This window comes from Lissotriton helveticus, chromosome 9, assembly GCF_964261635.1.
Source record: "Lissotriton helveticus chromosome 9, aLisHel1.1, whole genome shotgun sequence".
NCBI lineage: Eukaryota > Metazoa > Chordata > Amphibia > Caudata > Salamandridae > Lissotriton > Lissotriton helveticus.
The window spans coordinates 284,298,397-284,321,979 of record NC_136070.1 but is presented as its reverse complement, the minus strand read 5'-3'; the positions used below and the strand labels follow the sequence as shown (position 1 = coordinate 284,321,979).

At 43.8% G+C, this 23,583-nt stretch overlaps 1 protein-coding gene across 1 annotated transcript in view; it reads right to left on the bottom strand.

Moving 5' to 3' along the window:
• TSHR (thyroid stimulating hormone receptor) overlaps positions 1-23,583 on the bottom strand; it is a 384,579-nt gene that overhangs the window by 93,898 nt on the left and 267,098 nt on the right. The window contains exon 7 of the mRNA XM_078662049.1: positions 1,467-1,544. Coding sequence (XP_078518175.1) covers positions 1,467-1,544 — 78 coding nt within the window. The remainder of the gene's footprint in view (positions 1-1,466; positions 1,545-23,583) is intronic.

Genomic DNA, 23,583 nt, shown 5'->3' with positions numbered 1-23,583 from the left:
TTGAAAGTTTCGGGGTGATCCATCAAGAGGGTGGCAGGAAAAAGGCAGGGACCCAAAACGTAATTTCCTCATGCAGTTTCTATAGGGATTTTTTAACAATTCTACAGCTAAAACTCCTAAATGGACTTACACCAAATTTGGCAGAAAGCTAGGTCTTTATCCAGAAAGCATGTGTATGTGATGTGTTATAAATCCACTTAGTAGTTTTTGAGATATTAAGGTTCAAAATGTTTGTATGTCTGGTTGATGGGTTCACTCACTAGACACTCACGAGAGTCCCATGGGCACATATACCTTTAAATAACAGATCTGATTGGGAAGCTTTTTATCCCATTGGGCATCTCGCTCCTGTTGGAGCCGCCTGTTCCAGATAGTCCAGTGGGAGTTCATGCTCTGATTTGATAGCCACGACATGAGAAAAATGTTGCAGCCACAATTTCAGGACACGGAGTATCCGTCAGAAAAGACTACGAAATTTCTGAATCTCGACACAAAATATGAGCTCCGCGAACCATGGTAATATATAACAACCAAGCATGGGCTGAAGACCCATCACAATCTTATCTTATGTTTGACGCATCAAATCTATCTTTGGAGATGTGGGTTCATGTTAGGAAAGAGGTGTGGATGACCTAGATTTTTTCCTCGAATGCACTATAAATTGTGAAGGTCTAGATTGAGTTTTGACAAATATAAACACAAAAGAGAGTTATGATAAATATTTAAGCTTCATGATGAAATATACCCATGATTCACAAGTGTTCAATATACTCTGGTACTCATGTTACCTATTCTTTTTGTTCACAAGGCTTTATTTATTAATTTTAATAAAGTTAAAATCCGGTAGCACCCTAAACGCAGAAATTCTAAGCTGCTAATAAGACTGAATTGTTTGGATTCTTTTTTAATTTGTAATTTTTTTTTATGTTTCATTCACTCGTGTGTTTCCTTTAATGTGTTTTGTATAATTGTGTGTAATCAATTGTGTAAAATGTTAATACAGACGTACTAGTTTCGATAAATGTGCTTATTACTGAAACATAGCATAGATATATTATAAGTATCTCATATGTAGATAAGACTCCAAGATCGGCCTGATCCAGAGCACCTCCTGAGAGCAGTTGGTTTCAATGAATTGCCCTGAAAAAAGTGTCAGTTTTGGGTACAATGATCTTGTCAATGTGCTTGGAGTACCATCTCTTTTGAATCAACCTGAAGATGTAGATGCAAATGGTCTCTAACACTATTAGGACATTCCACCCACAGAGGATAGAATGTCCTAATAACAAATAAAAAAACAAATGGCAATCATTGGAATGTTGAAGCAGAATTTGTATGAGAACCAATATTAAATTGGAGCCAGACCATAGTCTTTAAAGGAGCGCTCAACATTCCAATGTTATAAAGAAACTTAAAATCTATTTAACACAAGATTTACATTATTAAATGTTCTCATCTATACTCACAGGTGTGCCGGGCCGCTTTGTACTCCAACAAACACGTCTTCATCAATAACTTTGAGGTGTTTGTTTTTGTGCAGATACCTACAGAGAAACATAACACTAGTTATTTATTCCATGTAAAGTATGAATATATATATACAGCTTGATGTAAGGTTGTCTCCACCAACTATCAATCAAATACAGGGATGTCCTCAATACCTACCAGTCAGCCTGGGGGCTCAAATATCAATCACACTCAGGGTTGTTTCTGACCAGAAATATGGCTTTGTCATATGGTTTCATAATTGAAGCATGAATTAAATGTACCTAACTATACAAGACATTTTTACATGATGTTCATTTCACCACATCAGGTTACCATGGAAACTATGGGCAGCCTTCATCATTTACGATAGTAATTGAGGAGTGCACTTTCTAGTGGAATATTTTCTTTATCTTGGGTGATCTGGTAGAGAATCATTTTTGAACCTTCAAGGGAAAACGCAATTTAGTAGACACCCATTTTACAACTGACATCCTCCTGGCACAATTGGAGAATCTTCCGGGAGATCCATGGGAGCCAATAGATGGATACATTTACACGCTACACTTGAAATCTCTAAAATAATTTCTTTTGTACTTGATTTACTAACGGTTACCAGACTGCGTTCCAGAGCTGCATAATTCCCCACTGCACCAGCATGCCTTTTAATATCATGGATTATATAAGTGAATTAATACAATGTTTTCCATTGCTTTGCGTCAACTTTGGGGCAAGTGAACGCCCACACAAAATGGTAGTGAATAACCCACATTGTGCCATAAGAGAGGATATGCTCTCATTCCCTGGGATAAGAGGCCGCATTTGCTCCATGTTTAATTTTCACTATTATTTCATCATCATGTGATCTATTTTAGCATGAATAGCGATTTTCCCCAAAAAGTGAAAGAGATTTCTATCAGGGTTACTCGGCACACTGAGTTTACTGTATTGGTCTCTGTAATTTTCACACATATTTAATTTTTTTATTTTCCAATGGTCAAGGCAGAGTTTCAGAAGTGGAGTAGAAAGTCAGCTTGCAAGGATGCTTGATCAGGGTAATTGTCTGCACAGGAGTCACACACAAGATCACAGCTTTTGAAGATATAGAGGTGGTTCTCATAGCTTATTTTCTAAAACGATGAGTACTGGGCCCCACATTTTTGTTCAGAGGCCTCTGGCCAGTGCTATAGAACGTCAGGGTGCCAAATATCAGAGCTGAGTAGTCTTGATTCCACATCATGCTATTTTTAATCCACCAGCAGACACTCCCTGCCTTTTTATTTTTCTCTTTCAGGTTCTTTTCCATCTCTGCCTTCTCCCTTTGTTACTGTTTTTCTGGTTTTCTGTTCTTCTCTTCCTCCTTATTTCCCCCTTTTGTGTTTTTCTCTCTCTCTCTCGCTAGTTCTGGGTCAAAGTTTGTTGAGGAAAAATAAATGCCGGTCCACAAAAATGAGTGCCAGTGGATCCCACCTGAAACCACTGGCTCAAATTAAGCACTGAGGGTTCTTGTAGCATTTAGAAATCACAGGCGATATCCAGGACCATCTGCCCACTCTCTGAGAAGACATATTTCCAATCGGGTCCAAAATGCCAACAACACACAGAAGTAAATGCAGGGGCATAGCTTGGTCAGTAAGACGAGCGGTTGTGCTTTAGATTTTCTGACAATCACGTTGGAATATCATGTTGATTATTATAGGAGAAGCAGCGCTAGACGGGGGCTTAAGGGCCAATGGATAGGGAAAAGAGTGCGGATTGTGGGAGGAGTACACAGTATTTTGTAAAATAACCCATGTTTCAATACCTTCAAAACACAAGAGTGAATGTGTGTTTTTGTCTGAGTATTTAAAAATTCCAGGTGAAATCTGATAGACATCTTACCATACCCGACTGAAAGCTCCTGTACCCAACTATTTACTAAATAATACATTTATTAGGAGGGTGTAACACCCCAAACACCCCTGTGAAGCAAGGTTCTTGAGTAAATGACGAGTAGTTAGTGGAGTACATGAATGCCTGTCCTGTCCAGATTATCAGTGACAGGATTTGAAAGGCAAGCCCACCTCATAACAACATGCTACATGCATATATGAATGATTTACACAAAATGACAAGTATCCACTGATAACAAGAAAAGTGAAGAGTGATGAAAAGAACTCTTTGGGCAAATTTACTGATACACTGCATCCTCTAAAAGAATTCTGAATGTAAACCGGCCCTAGCAATTGAGTCGGACCGGCCGCAGGGGGGTGGGGCTTTAGGGGGGGGGAGTGCACGTAGAAAACACGGCAGCAGCTTTTTTTTTTTACAGGGGGCAAATATTGCAGCAACACCAGCCCCCGGTAACAAAAACGGCCTCCAGTGTCCAAAACCGGCCTCCATCCTGACAACCCACTGGGGAAATGCCCGCTGCCGGCTACGGCCAGTCTGGCCTGACTGGGAAAGCCTGTGCTAAGAACTGTGAAAGCCTGCAGTGATGCAAGTGTGGGCATCCTGCCTCTACCTTTTCATAGGTCGAGACTCAGGCTCTGAGATCGAGTGAGAACAGCACCCCCCTCCTCTCTGTCACCTGATCCACTACAGTCCCTGCCATAAGCTGTGTCCATACCCCACCAGCATGGCCCATTGCCCCCTACTTCCCTGCTTCTGCTAATTCACCTCACTTAATTCAGGGACCACGCGAAAAGCCACATAATAATGACACATCTCTAAGCCAGTGCATAGTGGAGGCTGCCAAAGATTACCACTGCCTTTGCTGCCAAGAGGTTCCATATCAAGTAACGTTTTTTAGATATTCTTGGCTTTCTAGCCAACATCACAGTGCATTATGGTACTTGCCGTATTCCTTTTAAGAGTATATACATGGACTCACAAATCACAGTGTGCAGAACGTTGCTGTTGGCTGAAAAGCTAGGGCTAGCTTACATATCACGTGGGACAACTAGTAGCAGAAAACAGACACATTTTTGGGCATCAACTTGTGACCTGGACCATAATTGACCAGTGTTAAAAAGAAGGCGATTGCATGGTTTCTGTGCAGCCTCTTACAGTTAAGCTGCAGAGTAAGCGGCCCAGGATTTGATGGGGAAAAAAAGCCCCCAAATTATGTGCATGCCACTACTGAGCGTTTTACACTCCAGTCCTGTTCATGTATGTTTAAGCCCTTTCTTGCAATTTTATACTTCAATAGGTCAAATCCTCCAAAATGCTGTTGGCTAAAAGACCTGGACTGGCTTAATGGCATTACACGAGAGAACTTAGCATGTATGGTTGCACATGAATATGTTTTACTAGCAAGGCAGCAAGAATACATATAGTAGAGAGATTTAATGTGCACTTAACATGTGTGTACACACACACACACACACACACACACACGTGTGGATATGCTTGCAGTTTTAACTGACTGGTCTGTGGAAAATGGAAAAATGTTGGTGAGAAGTGCACAGAAGCCAGGTAACCTCATGTCCAGTCTGACCCCTCAGCCAGTCCTGCCTTTTCAGTCCAACCAGTTGCATTATGAGAGCTGTTATTTGTCTTTTAAAGCTGTAAGCATGGGCCCAAATATCCTTTCACGTGATGTGGTACAGATTACAAGGGCCAGAACTTAAAAGACTAGCTTTACCTGTCACCCATGAGACAGGCCTATTTAACAGCTGTGACTATAGAAATAGAAAATAATACACATTTCACAGGTTTTTAGAGATGCAAAGTGCAGCACATTTTCATGACTGATAAAATTATTTAGTGAGGCAAAGCTGTGATGTACAGGACAAGGTTAAAATCTGGCGCCGCAGACCAGCCTTCAGGCGTTCCTCGGTCAGTAAACCAAGTATTATTAAATAGAATAATAGCGATTAAACTATCAGAGACACAGTCCCTCTAAATATTGCAATGATGAGCTGAGAAAATGACTGTATATTAGTTGTTTGGCTTCTTCTGGCCTGCCTGCCTTTCACATCAAGGGCCATAATTTGAGTAGTGTTCAGGGGGGCATAGTGGTCATGTGCACCCACTTTGTGTGCCCCCGGGGAACTACGGAATGACAAAAGAGGCCACATATGCTTGCGAGGCCCCGTTTGTAATACAACCAGTATCGCTATATTGAGAGGGCCTTCACTCATTTGCAGAGGGGCATGCCCATCTACATGAGGAAATCAGTTTGCCTCCACCCCCACACTCTATGCAGGCGCCAGACACAGAGGCAAACAGGACCTTAGGAGACGCCCTGACTGTGTGTCACAAAAAAGTGGGGCACTGTCAGTGCGCAGTCTGAAGGCGGCCTCTCGAGTGGTGGCGTGGGTCCCGAGACATCCCCCTGCAGGTGGGTGCAATCACACACTACACACAATTGGATGGGATCTCTATTCTCTCCTTAAAGTGGAGGCAGGTGCTGTCTGCCCAAAGGAAGCTGGAGCAGCTGCTTTAGTAAGCCTCTCATTAGTTAACTGAATGTTCTGCTCCTGGCAGGGCGAGCTTGCGGCTGCCATGAGCAAGGCTGGCTCTAGTGCTGGTGGCTCCCAGTGCGATGATCTTTTTTAGCACCCACCTCCAACTGCCCCTCATCTCTCCATTGACCATTTCTTAAATACATTTCATTTGTTTTAAAGCGCTAATAAAGGCTGGCTTTACTAATCCACTCAGTTATCCACAAAAACAACAGATCTTTTCTGTGCAGCAGGCGTATTAACCCTCTGCTACTTTATGGCAAGTCAAAACAGCTCCAAGATAAAATTCCAGTCTCTCTCTCTAGCAGGCACATTAATCACAAGAGTTATCATTTTTATTTTATTTTTACAATTTTTTTGCTGCATGAAAGCTAGATGCACAAGGAACTCTGCAGCCGGTGCTTCCAAATTGTTCATTATAGCTAACTACAGAACTCCCCATGAGGTAAATTCCCCCCCTCCCCTACCCGGCCTTCCCCCCCTTCTAGGTCAGCGCCCAGAGCACCCGCACCGGTCCCACCACCCTACATCTGGGCCAGACCCTGAGGGCTGCGTATTATTTGTAATAGGGCACAATATCCCTGATGAGCCTGGCACACCTATTTATAGGTCCTCTGTAGCACGAACAATACAGGTCCAGAAAAGCACTACAGTACACACAAACACTTAGCGCACTATGCCTGCAGTGCTCCTGTTCCTGAATAGATTCAGTAGCGCATGAAGTACGTGACTACTCCTTATCTGATATTGTATTGGGCCAGAACTGGGCAACGTATAGCATGTGCAGAGATCACTCAGTGAGTAAGTCTGCAATTGGCTGACTGCTTTTTGCATGCCGACATCAGCCAATTGCAAAGTTGAACACTGCCACACGGGGCCAATTGTGCACCATAAAGTAAGCCTCCTCTGAACTCGCACTACTTAGCATTGTCACTATGTGAATATAATCACGTTACTGATAGGTTTCTGTCTGAAGTCATTCAAATCCCCCCAATCTCCCAACAGTAGAGTCTGAAGTAGCAGTAGTAGCACAGGAAGTAAGGTGGGCCACTAACCCCTCAGAGCCCAGGAGCCACTGTACTGGCTGCACCATTTGTAGCTATATGGTCGGGTACTCCCTATGACCCCTCAACAACTTAATCCCCTGGTGCCTAGTCATTCCCGTCCCAGGCTCCCCCAGCCCCAGGGATTTTGACAACCAGACTAGGTGTTTGGTAAGATATTTGGATTAGGGGGGAATGACCCCCCCGGCCGTATTTATTAATATTACAAGCAATATTCAAACATTTCACATTACAGAAATCATTTAACGCAGAAAGTACAGTTTACATTGATAGACACATGTTGTTGCAAGAGTTAACCTTAACACATTCTAATACAGAAGGCACTCCTACCGTAAATCTAACAATGCACGATATGACTTTCTGCGTGTCCCTTTTTGAGCCTAACGGCAAAGTCAACGTCTGGCATGCTTTCTCTCCCCTCCCTCTTCTAGTCCCAGGGTACTGCCACTATTACTCCTGGAGCAAGGTTGCGCAGGGGGTCCAGCTTATCGGACGGATCTTTTTCCCCTGGGCCCCCCCTACGCCCTGGTCTTGAACTCCATAAAAGGGGGCCGCAGACTGCTGCGCACACGCGTACCGGGGTGGCCAACTGGGAAGGATGACTCCCTGGCCTACTTACCGGCTGTCACTACCCCCGGAGTTACATGGTGCTGACCGCTAAGACCGCAGACTATGCTTACCAGTGTTGACCGTACCGCCTGACCAAGGACACCTAAATACGACACTAGTAAAAAACATGCAAATTACCATTCACTTTTATTTACATTAAATCACAACCTGTGGAACTTAAAACATAAAATTGGAAAATGATCACTCAAATTGAAACACTATATACAATAAACCGCAAAAACAGGTACCCAGAATTCTAGCTTTAGGGGATGGTGGGTGGGCAAAAAGATTACAGGGACGGGTGGGGGGGGCCAGCCGGCCCTTGCGTGGGTGACGAGGTGGAGGCAGCCGCGAAAACCAAGAGGCTGCCTCACTCGCGGGCTCCCCTTTTTAAGGGGTGCCGAGACCTGGGGTTACTTCCGGGAAGGTTCTGAAACCGGAAGCGCTGAAGAGCTTCCGGTTCACGGTTCTAGGTGCGGCGCCCATTGGCTGCCGGTCACGAGGGGGTCCGCGTCATTGGTGACGCGTCCCCCTCCCCTATACTTGTGGTGTCTCGGGGCTAGGGCGACCACCATAATGGCGGCCCGTCCCATGCTGGTCCTGGCTCAAACAATGTCTCTTAGCGGGCGGACCAGCAACACACTGCAGCTGTTGGACACTAGTAAATAAAATAAAATCTAATACAATTTTTTAAATGAGGAGAAGGGGAGGACCATCAGAGAGCATGCTAGGGGAAAGGGGACCTAAAACAGAGCACATATGCGGGGAGGGAGAGGAACAAATGGGTAAGAAAGAGTGAAAGGAAACACATGCACTCCCATCGATTGAGAAAATGCAAATAGGACTTGGCTGCTATTGTAGGCAAAGCCTCATCTGATTAACCAGCCAAAATCAGGTTGTGTCATCCCACATCTGGAAAAAACGGGTGTGGAAAAACCACTGCTCTGAATCAGGCAGCACAAAATTCCATGAGGTAATTCCACTCCACCTAACTCAAGTCATAATCAGCCAATGATCAGATTCTACGAATTCACTGTGACAAGTACTATGGCCTCAGGACACATACATCACCACATACCTCCCAACTCACTGCTAGAAAGGCAATGCACAGCAGGGGGGAATTGACTTGGGGTGTCCATGTGCAGATTACTGGCAAAGGAAAGGGAGTGATTCAGAAAGTGGGATGCAAATACGAATCGGAATTTTTGTAGCAGTGATGGATGTGGGGAGAAGAGAGGAGCTGTCCAGCTCGGGTAATATAGGGTGGCAGCACCCGTCGCATAGAGACCCTATGGCAGGGGTCTTCACTGATCCCGGGGGGGGGGGGGGAGTCGCGAGGCTTTGGTTAAAAGAAGCATCATGCTGATAACAGTGCTTTGTTTTAAGCAAAAAACAAGTGATCATCAGTAAGCCACTCTGGAATGGGCCATTACTAACATCTTTTGTCATTTATATCTGTCTGGAAGTATGTGTCAAAAAGGAAGCAACTTCAAATATTCTTCAAACCTTCCAGCCCCCCTTTCGGATAATCACACTGTGGATTACACATTAGTAAGGCCTAGCTAACCAGAATAGTTTATTTGGCAATCAGGTATTTGATTACAGTTTTAAACGGTTTAACATAACTGTAATGTTTAAATAAGCATCAACATATTGAAACATTGCCAATTTAATATAATAACTGTGAAATATTCTGGGAGGGCTCCAATTGATTTTATTATATACTTGAGGGTACGACATTCAAAAAGTTGGAAGACCACTGCCCACTGCCCTATGGTATTGCAAGCCATGCGATTGCACTGCATAAAACAAGAAAGGGACAGAGAGGTGAGGAGGAAAGACACGCAATGCCCGAAGAGCATTGATGTGCAGCATATGATGTTTGAACAGCCATCACAAAGATCTGTGGAAAGATTTACAACTTTGTTCTGTTTGTGATTTTTTCACTTCTGGGCATCATTGAGAAAACCATGACTGTTGATATTTTATTCAGTGTAACACTAAAAATTCTACTTTGCAGAAAACAGCGTTCTCCTCGCAGTGCCATTACTCAGGCGTTCCAAAACGTTTTATTTGATGAGAAAAATTCCGCATACGCGTTCCAAATTTGAATTATGATATAAATAAATATGCAAGTACCATGAATCACACTTCGTGTATAATGTTTCATGCAACTAGATTCAGGAAGAGATTCAGGAAGCCTGATAATAATGCTGTGTTCACAGCCCACTTAAAAGGCAGTTTTCTACGGTTGTGGCCACTCATGTATGAACAGACATATGCAAAGAAAACCATAAAGAGCTTATTTTGTGTGGGGAATTCCTAAATGTCATTGACGAGGACATTAAACAGAAATATTGAACAGAGAGCACTCCTCTGATTTAATTTGACATACTCATTACCTACGTTGAATTACAATAATTCAAAAATAATTTTGGGATATAATCTGTAGTTAAGCAGAAATAAACACATTTAAGCTCAATGTGGAGGTATCACACAAGCCATGTAAGAGTATATAAAGAGGACTGTAGTACTCATTTGCATATGTTTACATGCCTTTGTGACTCTACCTCAAAATTCTAAAATGGGAATAGAATAGGAATTGTGACAAAGTACCCCTTTTGGTGTGTTCAGCCCATTTTTATGGACTGGTGCTGAGGGGATTTTGCGCACTGGGGCACTGATGTCCAGGCTCTGGTGCATGTGCTCTGACTCCCATAACTTGGTACAATTGACTAATTCCCAGTAGGCATTTATAACTTTCTAATAAAGCCAGGGTATATAGCACACTTTCTGGACCTGTGGCATAGCACAAGAGGATTAGACCTGCTGTCTGTAACTTGCTAGAAGACTTGAAGGGCTGTAGCTGTGCCCACATGTACATAGGACTAAGAAGTGGACTCCAAGAGTCAGTTGGCTGACTTCATGTGAGGCTACAGTGACATAGCAAGATGCATTAGGCCTTTTTCTAAAGAGACAAGTAAACCAGTTATAAGGGGACCTTGCAGGGACTTCTGCTGGAGTGTGTCCTGGTCCATAAGAGCTGTCCCTGGGGTTGTCAAAAGCCTTCGAAGTGGCTAAAAGGAACTTCCCCAGAAAGTCTGAAAAATTGGTACTCAGAAAAATTTTGGATTTCTAAGACTCATAGGGCTACAGCTGGACATCGCGGCACAGATGCCCAATTTTGATGTAACTTGGTCGAATAAAGCTTTAGGCTTGCCCCTGCTTTGGTATTTTTAGCTCCATCATAAAGACAAGGCCAAAAAGTACAAATCTTGACCGGGTGTAGGAATGAGAAGTATCTACCTGATGCAAGAACTTTGTCAGGCATGACATTTGAGTTTCTCCTGCTCAGAGATTTTACTCACCAAAACCAATGCCACATTGGGTCCTCATCCAGCAACTGTGGAAAAGTGGGCCTGCTATCTTGCCATTCACTCAACCATTTTGTGATTCACTCTATCATGTTGTCTTTAACCTTCATGACTGACTTTCTCTCTGTAGAGCTAACAGCAGAGTACAAAGTTCCCCAGGGGGCGTTAAACCGTGTGGAGCAAGGAGTTGGTATTATGAATACCGTGGCTGTGAAGAAAGGGTTCCCTAGTCGGAACTTAGAGAGCCTCACACACCCAAAGTAATAAGCGTGAAACACACCCTTACTAGAGGGTGTCCGGTGTCATCATCGGCTCACTGCCCCTCGTCAGACCGGCGCTGCAATATCTGATGGAGTCCCCAAAGGTACTCTTTTGACGGGGTTCTTTTAGTTCCTTGCCGAAGGTGGATGTGGGTGAGGATGAAAAGGAAGGTGTAGTCAGTGCAGTGGTGAGTGAAAGCGATAAAAAAGGTAATCAGTCCACTTGCAACTTTAATAACGTGGCTGATTCCTTAGTTAAAAGGGGTGGGAGGGGAGTTTAGAGACCGTAAAAGGTGTACAGAACAATAACTCTACCCCCTAGTGTGGTCAACATGTTTCTCGCCGAAAGGCGATTCGTCAGGACCTAAAATAAAGTACTACACAAAGAGAAAGTGAACTCAATGCTCAATCTATATAAAGAAAGCAAATACAACCTCGCTGGGTCGGAGGACAAGAGGGCCAAGGGGTCCTGCTCTATTTAGGCGACCTAGAGGTAGGGGAACAAAATATAAAAACAAAGAGAACAGCTCAAGTCAAATGCAATATAGTGACTCAATGTTCAAAAACAAACTGTGGTATATAACCGAAGCTTCGGTTATATACCACAGTTTGTTTTTAAAAACACACAATGAAAATTCCCCAATTGTGATATCTGGGTGGTGTATGCTCCCTTTCCACACCACCCCCCTTCACTTCTCACAGTGTGGAGCCTGTGTCACAAGAGTCACGCTGCACGATTTGAACATTGAGTCACTATATTGCATTTGACTTGAGCTGTTCTCTTTGTTTTTATATTTTGTTCCCCTACCTCTAGGTCGCCTAAATAGAGCAGGACCCCTTGGCCCTCTTGTCCTCCGACCCAGCGAGGTTGTATTTGCTTTCTTTATATAGATTGAGCATTGAGTTCACTTTCTCTTTGTGTAGTACTTTATTTTAGGTCCTGACGAATCGCCTTTCGGCGAGAAACATGTTGACCACACTAGGGGGTAGAGTTATTGTTCTGTACACCTTTTACGGTCTCTAAACTCCCCTCCCACCCCTTTTAACTAAGGAATCAGCCACGTTATTAAAGTTGCAAGTGGACTGATTACCTTTTTTATCGCTTTCACTCACCACTGCACTGACTACACCTTCCTTTTCATCCTCACCCACATCCACCTTCGGCAAGGAACTAAAAGAACCCCGTCAAAAGAGTACCTTTGGGGACTCCGTCAGATATTGCAGCGCCGGTCTGACGAGGGGCAGTGAGCCGATGATGACACCGGACACCCTCTAGTAAGGGTGTGTTTCACGCTTATTACTTTGGGTGTGTGAGGCTCTCTAAGTTCCGACTAGGGAACCCTTTCTTCACAGCCACGGTATTCATAATACCAACTCCTTGCTCCACACGGTTTAACGCCCCCTGGGGAACTTTGTACTCTGCTGTTAGCTCTACTTTAGGACATGTACACTGGACCCCATTAAATATCGTCCTCTTCTGTTCCCCTTTTGTTAAAAAAAAAAAAAAAAAAAAAAAAAAAAAAAAATGACTTTCTCTCTGTGTCACGAACACTCTGGAGCTCAATTTTTGACCTGTTACATTCCTGCACGGACACTCTGTTCATGCTTTGGCCTGCCACTAACTGACCAGCCCATGCTCAACCAGTCGGACATGGAATTTCACCGATGTTAATCTTCCTCACCCTGCACACTACGCCCTGCAGGCGCCCTTCAACAGGCCTATCAAGACTTATCTTTGCTTGCTGTATAATCATACCTCTCACCTTCGCCCTGCAGTAGTCCAAACGACAAATATTTATGGACTCAATTGTATAAACATGCCTTTTGCCTACACCCTGCAGGGTCCTCACCGTTACCTGTGCTTATCAGATTAACCTTTTATTTGACATTTAATCATGCCATGCCCTGCAGTACCAGAGGGACCTAAATGTACTATGTAATTATAATGTTTTGCCAATATCCTGTAAAAAAAAACAAAGGCTACCCACCTGCTGATTCTCCAGATTGACTATTTGTTTAGGAATGCAATAAAAGTTAACTGATACAACTCCCTTACATGCCTGGGGCAGGATAAAGAGTATATAAACCGTGAAGTAAGACCATTCTAACAGACTGCCTCCTCAGACAGCTAAGGGTGTCTGTTGTTGATGCCTCTCCATCTCATGAGATTGTAATAAATATCCTTTCTCTCTGGCTCCAGCGTTGGTCTCAGTTTGTATTCCGGAACCCCGTGGACTATAGGGTGACCCTGACAACTTTGGTGGTCTGCCAAAAGACCCCAAATCCACACAACTAGCCAGCTTTAAGAGGACTTTGCTGGATTTAACCTGCAAACTTTCCCCTTTGGAGCATTTCTACTTCCATTACAAAAGACTGAATCAGGAGGTAAAAACTTTGACTGGAATAACCCGCTTTGTGTATCCAACCTGTGCTCTGTTACAGTCAGCCTGAAATTGTGCCTCGGTCTTGGTCAATCATGAACAGCGATTTTTGGTTGCCGCTTTACTTTCTCTTTGTGCTTTTTACCTCAAAGCTTTCAAAATGCATATCACCAGTCCCCCTTATTGGATTGTTGTTGTTTTGGGGTCGTTTTTCTTATTAACTTTATCTTTAATCTCTTTAGAGATGGGCTGTGGGGAGTTTTATTCAGTGGTATTTTGACATTTTGACTGTTTTAGGATCGCTATATACTTGGCACATTTTTCTATGTTGACCCTGGCTGGTCTGTGCCATAGCTACCAGGGGGTGTTTGATCTTAAAGGATTTTGGGATTTATCAGTAGGACTCACATCCTTTTAAACTGATAACCCATTTTCTTGCAGGAACATTCAGAGAATAATTATATACAATTATTGCAAATAGAGAGGACTGTGTCCTCTTTGTACTGTAACTAATAGGGATTTAGACATTTTGGCGCCGATTGTCACAGGCACGTAAGAGTATGTACAAGGGTGCTCCTATAGTTCTCCTTACATACTCATAAATGCCTTTATGAATCACCTACATAATGAGAACAACAGTGAGTAGTGTATCCAAACAAGCGATCAGAGCTGAGCTACCACACTCTCCAATAGAAAGGAAAGACGAGGAAGTGAGCACTGTTGTAGGGGTCATTTCTTCACCCATTAAGTCAACTTCTAGCAGTAAACTCACAAAGAGGGCCCTGTAAGTTCACTATGAGGTATGCAATATGCAAATGAATTCTGAACCTCATGTTTCTCTTCACTGTTATGTGTATTTGTGAAACGCACTATCAACCGCAAGGGTATACTGGCACTAAGCAGGTGTGTGTGCTTAACCATGCTTATGGTAGGGTGGTTAATTGAAAATCCAGGTCTTCAGCTTCTTGTGAAATTCAAGAAGAGAGGTGGAAGCTCTGATGTGGAGTGGGAGACTGTTCCATGCTCCTTACCTGGTTCTGTGCATGTGTGGGATGTGTGTGAGTATGAGCCTGTGGAGCGGTGATGTGGTTGGTGGAAGGAGATGCAACTGTTCAGGTAGGTGGGGCCTAAGTTAAATGTGCGTGAGGAATTTGAAATGAGCACTTTTGTGTATTGGGAGCCAGTGGGGGATTCCTGAGGTGAGGTGCGGTGTGGTGTGGTGTGATGCGAGTTCTGTGTGGGAGGTTGAGGATGAGTCTGGCTGCTGAGTTTGGGATATTTGGATAGTTTGTAACCTTCTAGTGAGTTACTGGGGATGCTGTTGTAGATGTTGTTCCCAAGGCCCAACATGCGATGACTAGGGTGTGAGTGACAGTTCTTCCTCAGCATCCTAAAGGTGTGGAAGTGGGATGCAGTGTTGGCGTTGACTTGTGCATTTATGTCTAATTTGCTGTTAATGATTTTTCTGTGGTTCCTGGCATGGGTGCTGGATGTAGGCGATGGAGCATGATTATTTACGAATGATTTTGCTTGGTCAAATCCTGCTCATTGTGTGTGAATTACTAAAACATACTTAAAGAAATATGACTAACATTGTGGCTCGTTCAACACAAGCATGCACAAAGGGTCGCAAACTGGTCAAGTTGAGACATACGATAAAAAAGAAAAAATACTAATGTGTTATGATAATAATGTGAAAAATAATAATGCAGTCAATGTGTTTTTAGAAAAATATGATTTGAAAGGATTGCTCAATTGAAATGAGACTTGCTATGTTTTCTCAAACGTAAATCTGAAACTGCAAAGAATAGCTGACAGTTATTAATGAAATATGATTAGACTATGCTTATGAAAATGGTGAAATGAAAATGATGCATATATATTAGACTTCTTATGTGTATATGTTTCTTAAATGTCTTAAAGTTAGCACATTTCCTTTAGAAAATGCTGATTTTTTTAGTTTCCCTAAGCAGGCCTTAAAGCATATTTAGATTTTTCATTGTAGGCCTTAGAGACATGTATTTTGTCCTTCATTATTTCCTTCGAATAAGAATAAAATGCTGACATGATTGCTCTTATTACAAGTGTTTTCCCCGAATTTTCTTTCTTACAGTTTGAATATCCTCTCTCAATGAATAGATTGTGTCAAGTTTGTTGCAAGCTAACACTGAAGCGAGTGTGTGGACATGTTAAGTTACAAGTGTGCTTTCTATTTCCGAGGTGGTTTTGATATTGACATTCTTAGAAATACAGCTAACAATGAACAAGCATATTACATGAGGGTTCCGAATGTTTTGGGCTGAAAAGGATCATTCCACGATCACACCATGAATCCCAAACAATGGACATCGTGAAAGATTGTGCAACGCTATTTTGTGGGCAGGAACTGGGAACATTTTGAGGTATAATTACCCCGTGGGAAAATGAAGTGTGCAGCTATTTTCCTTACAAATCTTGTGCGTGACATGCTGTCAGTCTGAACTCTGACTATTCTGAACTGAACTCTCATGATGTTTCCCCTGTACTTCATCAGCTGGTGAAGTTGGGCAGGCTATACCTTTCGGCTGAAGGGTTAGCAATTCAGGCTACTGCACGCTGTGCTTTAGTCCATTCTTGCGTCTCTGTCCTAATAATCTACAGTTGAACTTTGGTTCGTATGATTCCTCAAATTGCATACTGAAATTGTAATACATATTCTCTCTCTTCCTCTCTCATTTCACGCCAGTTATTTGAATTATGTTTTTTCATTTGAACTGTAATTGGGCTTGTGATTTTACATGTATTCAATTGATTAACTAAGTAACGAAAATTCTAATGTACTTTTGTGTACTTGACCATTCATCATAAAGTTTAGATAAAAGTGCCTTGATAAATATTCAGAATTTGTCATTTTAATTGATGATGTTATTGATAAGATATGGTTATTGATTATTGTTGTTAGATATCCATTTCTTCATTACAGGTCCTCATAAAGGAATGACGTCCGTCTCAAATTATCTGAGTCCCTATTAGCTTTTACAAGGATCAATCGGAGGACCTCATGAGTTGTAAGTGGTTATAGAGTTTCTATGGGTCCAAACTCAATGTTATAGTAAATTGCTTGCTGGTATTTGAATTTACGATATGGTGGGTAACTTTTATGGATGCCCACAATTTTACGACGATTCCGCTGGATCGTGGGTATGGGTCCGAGTTCGGCTGGCCAACAGTTGGCGTGGTGAGCTGTTCTTGTTGAGCTTGAGACAGTTGGCTTATATCCAGTAAGCAACTATGGATATGCAGGCGGAGGACTAGTTTCTTATGTTGTTGGTCTTATCGGAGAGGAAGAGTATGAGTTGTGTGTCATATGCATAGGAGAGAATGTTGATGTGGTGTGCGCGGATGACATTGGCCGGATTGATCATTTATGCATTGAAGAGGGGTGGCGCTGAGCAATGAATACTGAGGCACTCCGCAGATGAGTTTTCGGGTTCTGAGGAATAAGGTGCTAGGCTGATAGCTTGAGTTTTACCCATTAAGAAAGAGCAGATTCAGAAGAGAGTGGGTACTTGGATGCTTATCTCGCACAGGAGACTGATGAGAATGTTGGGTGAGACCTTGTCAAATGCTGAATAGAGGTCAAGGAGAATGAGGGCTGCTGTGTCTCCTCTGTTGTGGATCATGCGGATGTCACCTATGGCGGTGATAAATGCTGTTGCTGTAATGTGGATGAGCCTGAATCAGGACTGAGAGGCATTGAGGAGTTGGTGGTTGCTGAGGTGGTCGGTGAGGCATCAGCTGATTCGTTTCTCTAAGATCTTTGCCAAATTTGTAGGAGGGAGATGGGTCTGTAACTCATCAAAGAATGATGAGTTTGTGCTATAAGAGCAACCCCAGTCTGAGGTTGTATTGTAAGAGCAAACCCAGACTTAAAAAGAATATGCAAATGGGGCCAGCTATCACTACCCATGGTTAGTGGATTTCACACTTTTCTTGCATTAAGGCCCCAGTGTAGTTTTCCATAGGCAATATTTCATGATGAGTGTTTGGAGTTACAGAAAATGGATGTGACATTTTCTTGTGAGTTAACTTCAAAACTATTTCCCTCCCAACTTTGAAACAGGATATATGTAGGTAATCTTTTTTCCACTAAATAACTTCAAAGCTGTGAGAAAGTCCTGATTTTAACATGAAAATACAAACACAGGCAAATTTTTGATCCACAGGTAGAAATCACAATATTCTCGAGAATGACAGAAAGATCATGAAAAAAAACTTGCATAAAGAATTAGTACCCATGGCTCGCTCGCTTTACCACTGTAAGCAGCAGTTGCACAGAGGACTTTGGGAAAGGATGGAGACATGAAAGGGTCTTACTCGTACCGAAAGAGCTGAGAATGAAACCCGCAATGCAAACTTTCGGGTGCCCAAACCTCCCACGCGGTATAAAGCTCGGTACTTCACTTCAGGGAGGAATCTGCTCAGGTCAGCAGGTTAAGGAATTAGCTTTTTGTGACAGACGTTTTAAGCACTTACATTCCAGCTGTGCAGCTCTAATTTCGTGCCGTAGACCACGGTTCAGTTGAAAAACGAGCTTATTTTTGCAGGTAATTGGTTCCAGCACCGCGCTGCCTAATATAGAAAGGGCCTCTGATGAGTTTGACGAATTTATCCGGCCTGTCTGTAAACTGTTCCTTGGCCCGGGAATTAAGACTGACTCAGCAGATGGTTGACATGGAGAAAAGTCTAGTGCCCGGGCACAGGAATGCATTGAGGGGTGCAAAATAACAGCCAGCACGCGTCCCTGGCACACGGCGATGGAATATCATAATAAAAGCGGTATCGAGCACTTACATAGCTCAAAAATCTCAAACGGAAATGCCTCAAGGGCTTAAACACTTGCCATGATGGTCATCAAATTGGCACTACTTGTTTAGCGTCCTCAGAAGGATGAAATGATGCTAAACCCTTGTGGGGTCCAGCCATGTGAACTGGAGGCTGCATTTGCATAACACTCAGCAGTAAGGGCTCAATAACTCCTTAATGCCCTGATTATGGGTTAGGCGGAATGCCATAGGGGAAATGTCCCAGTGGCCAGAATTTCCGTACCGACGGGTATCTCTGTATGGAATCCCACCTATTGTGAATTGGTACTTTCGGAATGGGGAATAACTACGCAGACAAATAATTAACATGCATAATCCCACCAGGTATTTCCTATTTCCAGGGGTAATGTTCCTATTTATCAACTGCTCTCAGCTACTAGTAAATAGGAACAGTGCCTTCCCTGTGGGGAAGGGGGAGAAGGGGGGGTGGCTGCCGTTGGTTACCGGTGGGGCCACCAGCACTCATTCCTGGGAAGCACCACTTATTCTTCCTCATTAAACATTTCCCAAGCTCAAGAGAGGGAAAACACAGATGGGGGAAGGAGGGGAAAGAGAAAGACAGAAAAAACATCACAAAAGGGGAAAGCAGGGACCTGCTGGAGTGAGATAAAAGGAAAGGAAGTGTCTGGCAGTGGAATTAAAGAATCCTTAGGAATACACAACATTTAATAGCTCCGGCAGTGGGCTTCTGAGCAGTGCTTTGGCACCCTCATTCATTGTTTTACAAATTAAGCACCGGGCGGGAAGGGTAGAGGAGAGAAAGGTAAAGGAAAGAATAGTTTTGGTAGAGTTAGCGATTAAAAGGTAAAAATTGTCACGGACACTGGGACAAGAGTTGGCTGCTGCTGCAGCTCAAGACTCGTGTGTACTAGCCGTAATTACCAGCTGGTAAAATCCGCCCAGTGTTCCTGCACCCAGGAAACACGAGTGTGGCAACACTCAGGGCCGGACTGGCTACCGGGCAGTTTGGAATGCTGCCGAGCTGCTGGCTGATTTTACTGCAGTGGGGGCTCATTTCGTTCATGGAGACCTGCGTGTGCTTCGAAATACTGAAAGAAAACGAATTTTGTTTGGCTCACGCAGGTCCCCATTAACGAAATCAGCCCCCAGCTCAGCAGAATTCCAAACTGCCCGGTAGCCAGTCCGGCCCTGGCAACACTGGGCCAGTCGAGATCAGCAAGAGCGGAATTCCATACAGGAATTAAACTCTGCCTGACTCATACTACTATACCTTCCAACTCACATGGTGCCACTTTGTGACACACAATATCGGCTCCCATAACACGGTCTCCCAGTGAGGGGCTGATTTCACCTGGTGGCAGAGAAAACGATCTGAAAATCACTGTAACTAGTGGTATTGCAGCTCGTTTTCCCCTTCTTTGGACTGCCGATGTCCATTAAGGGGTGTGAAAACACCCTAGGACATTGGCACCAGCCTCAGCAAGCATTTTTTGCGAGGAAGGGCCTGGGAGAAGGGTGTGGTTCAAAAGTGCCTTGTAGGTACTTCTCAGCATGAGGCCATGTCCCCTTCAAGGGCCTGCCCACTCCTCACATGCTGAGATTGTTTTTCAAGTTGTCAGGTATGGTTAAGGGCTTGTGTTCCAGAGCGAAGAAGAGGTTAGGCATGGAGAGGTGACCAAGGTTGTGGAGTCGGTCACATGTGTGGAAGAAGCCAAGAATGTGAAATTAATTAGTTGTGGTGAAGAGTGTGGATGTAGTAAAGAGTGTAAACATGCCTATGTGCATAGGAAAAGCAATTGACTGTGGGAAGTTTCTCACTGTGCAAAAGTGGTCAAGTTTATGGAAGTGGTGACATGTGTAAGCAGTGAGGTGTGTGAAAATGTTTTGTATGTTGGGAAAGTGACAGATGGGAAATGAATAGTTTGTGTTAATAGTGTAGTGTGTGAAAATACATGCGCAAGAATAGTTGTGAGTGTAAATCCTTAGGTGAACCATGTGAAAGTGCTTAATGTGTTGGGCACAGATGTTTTCGAAAGTGGGTATGTGTGTGGCAATAGTTTAATGAGTGCCAATTCTTGTATATGTGGCAATAGTTAAGCGTGTGGGAAGCATATGAAAGTGATAACATATTTAGATGTAGTACAGTGAGTGAAAGTGCTTATATGTATAGGAGTAGTTAAGCAGTTGTGGAAATGGTTTAGTCAGTGGCATTATGCAAAGTGATGGGGCCCCCTGCAAAATATAGTGACAGGCCTCGGAGTCTCCCATATATCGTAGATAATTATTGACCTTGGGCTGATTAGGGGCCCCGAAAGTACTGGGGGCAGGCCCCCGTGAAGGTTTGGGTGCCCTCTTCGCCCTGCACTGCAGTGGCCTGAGTTAAGCCCTTGGGTTTAGTGCCCCACATGCTAGGTATGACACTTCTAAGTTGTTGCAAAGACAATGTTTTTTTAAAAGAAGATACGGTGATATGTTGGAAAGTACAACAAATACGAATGAATGCACACGTCGAAACATTTGTTGGCCTCTCTTATACACAAGAAGACTTATCTTGTTGGTTATGCACATGCAGAAATAAACTCATATATTTATCTTTTTACGTTTCCTCTGAATCTACATGTCCAATTGCAAGTGTGTTGTAATGAGGGTGTGCGCCCAGCACTGGTCAATAATGACGACCTAGCTCCCAGTCCCATACCTTTGCGAAATGCTTACATGTGGTTAAGTGATAAAAGTGGGTGGAAACCATTAAGAATGTGGAGGTAGGTATCTGCGTTGAAGTATTTTAATGTCTGGAAATAGCTAATGGGTGCGGGAGCAGTGATACCAGATGCTTCTTGTTAGAAGGTGTACTACGTTTAATGTCCTGGGTTTCCTATTAGAAATCGTTTTTTGGTCTTTAACCGCATGCGTGCGGCGGTAATTTTTGCGCTGTGCGGCTTTTTTCGAATTACCGCTTTACATGACGAGCTGAGCTCGTCATGAGCATGCGAGCGGCGCAACTCATGACGAGCTCAGCTCGTCATGAGCATGGAAGGGGTTAAGGGGCTTATATACAATCCCCATGCGCCACTGGAACATGACTTTTTTGATGTTACAGTGGTGAAGAGTGCAGAGCCATAGCTACGAAGCCACAAAAAACCACCCTGCGTGGCTTTTCATGGCCTCATAGATATGAAGTAAGGCAATGCAGCGCAAGTCACTGCGTTGCCTCACACTGCCTCAGGGAGTTGTTTTTCCACTCAACACACATAGTATATGGCACATTACCAGCATGAATCTGGGAATGTGTCAAAACCGTTTGCCACCCCAGGGGTGGCATAACGAGGAAAAATAACTTTATTTCTCCTTGTTTTTCCCTCTTTCTGTGTGTGCTGCATTGCGCAATGCAGCCAAGTGTCTGCCGGCACAGTGGTAGAGGACAGGAATGTGCTGTATCTCAAAGATATGGCACATTCGTGCCCTTTTCTTTTGGCAAAATGTCTTGAATAGCGCAGATTTTGTCCTGAAAAAACCTGGACAGAGTATTACACCAGTCCTCCGAAACAGGAGCAGTATGCACCAAGGCCGATGGGGACATAAACAGCTGGACACTGCTACAGAGCTGTTCCTGTGATGCTGGGGGCAGAGCACTAGAATGTCATGCTTCACAAACCGAAGAAGAGGACTTTTCTAAGAAACAGTTACTGAAGCATTCTTCCAAAAGTAAGACTAGTTCATTATTCAATAAGTATACAGTGTGACTTCGGCTAGGGTCTTAACAAAATCTGAAGGGAATTTTTTGGGCCCTTGTGGTGGAAAGCAAAACAACTTAACCTCTTTGAGGCTTATGACGAGCTGAGCTCGTCATGAGGCACAGTGGAGCTGAGAGCTCGTCATAACGGCCGTGGAACGCCCACGCTGGGCCAATTCCCCTCCTGTGCGGGGCGTTTCATTAAGTGGGCAGAATCATGACGAGAGCACAGCTCCACTGTGCCTCATGACGAGCTGAGCTCGTCATGTGTACCGCGGCGCCGCGTGCACCCCCCTTCCCCCCGCGCCACGTGGGAATTAGCCCCGCGGTGTAGGGGCTAAATGCTGACAGCACTTTCCCAACCCACACAAACTAACTACCAGTCAAACACTACCAAAAAGACACTCCGGCACAGTTCATGTACTAGCAATCTTGCATTAATGAGAACAGTCTCACACCCATCAGAGAAGTGGTCACACACTGCCAGAAACAATCTCATGCCTCTCAAAGATGAATAGCCACATATTACTCACAGTATCCAATCTCCTCACGAAATAGCAATCTGCAGTACTGAAAGACCTCTCACACCCCTGGCACGCTTTCTGTTTCACACCACTGCACACTATTGACAGCGCACTGAGGCTGAGAGCAATGCAAGCCTGGACCGGGAGTGAGAGTAAACACTAAGGGGCATATTCATCAAAGAGTGGCATAGCCCTTGTGCTAAGCAAGGGGGCGCAAATGCGATGCAACTACTAAATTAGATTTATCAAGCCGCGTGGGGCGTGGGGCCGACGCAACTACTAAGTTTGATTTATCAAGCCTTGCAAGGCCACCTTGCGCGGCCCCGAGTGGCATGATAAATCTAAAGTAACACGGTGCAAAATGCTACGATGCATAACACTGAGGAAGGCGCGGAGCGCGGAAAGGACATTGGAAGAGAATGGGTACAAAGCGTCCACCAGCTCGTTATTGGTCACTATTTCGGAAACCAGGAGAGTAGCTACCATTGGTGCAGTGGCTTCGGAGCCCAGAGCCCTGACAATGCTGTATTTTAATAGCTCAACACTAGTCAAAGAAGCCTATTTGCTTGCTTGTACCAGGGCCCATGGTATCCTTGCTACACCACTGTCAGAAACCTTGAAACAAGAGAAAGGCGGTACCAGACCCCAAGAGTTCTGACTACAAGACCCTAATGGTGGCACGACGCACGCCATATAATTATATCTAACATAACATACCATATAATAATACAATAGGATATTGGTTTCATCAGACTGGAGATTCCCTGGTGTCTTCCAACCATAATAGCGCATTGAAGACACCAAGCAGCAAGCTATAATAATTGTGATAAAGACATTCGGAATGTGAACTCTCTTCCGACTGCTGGAGAGGACATTTGC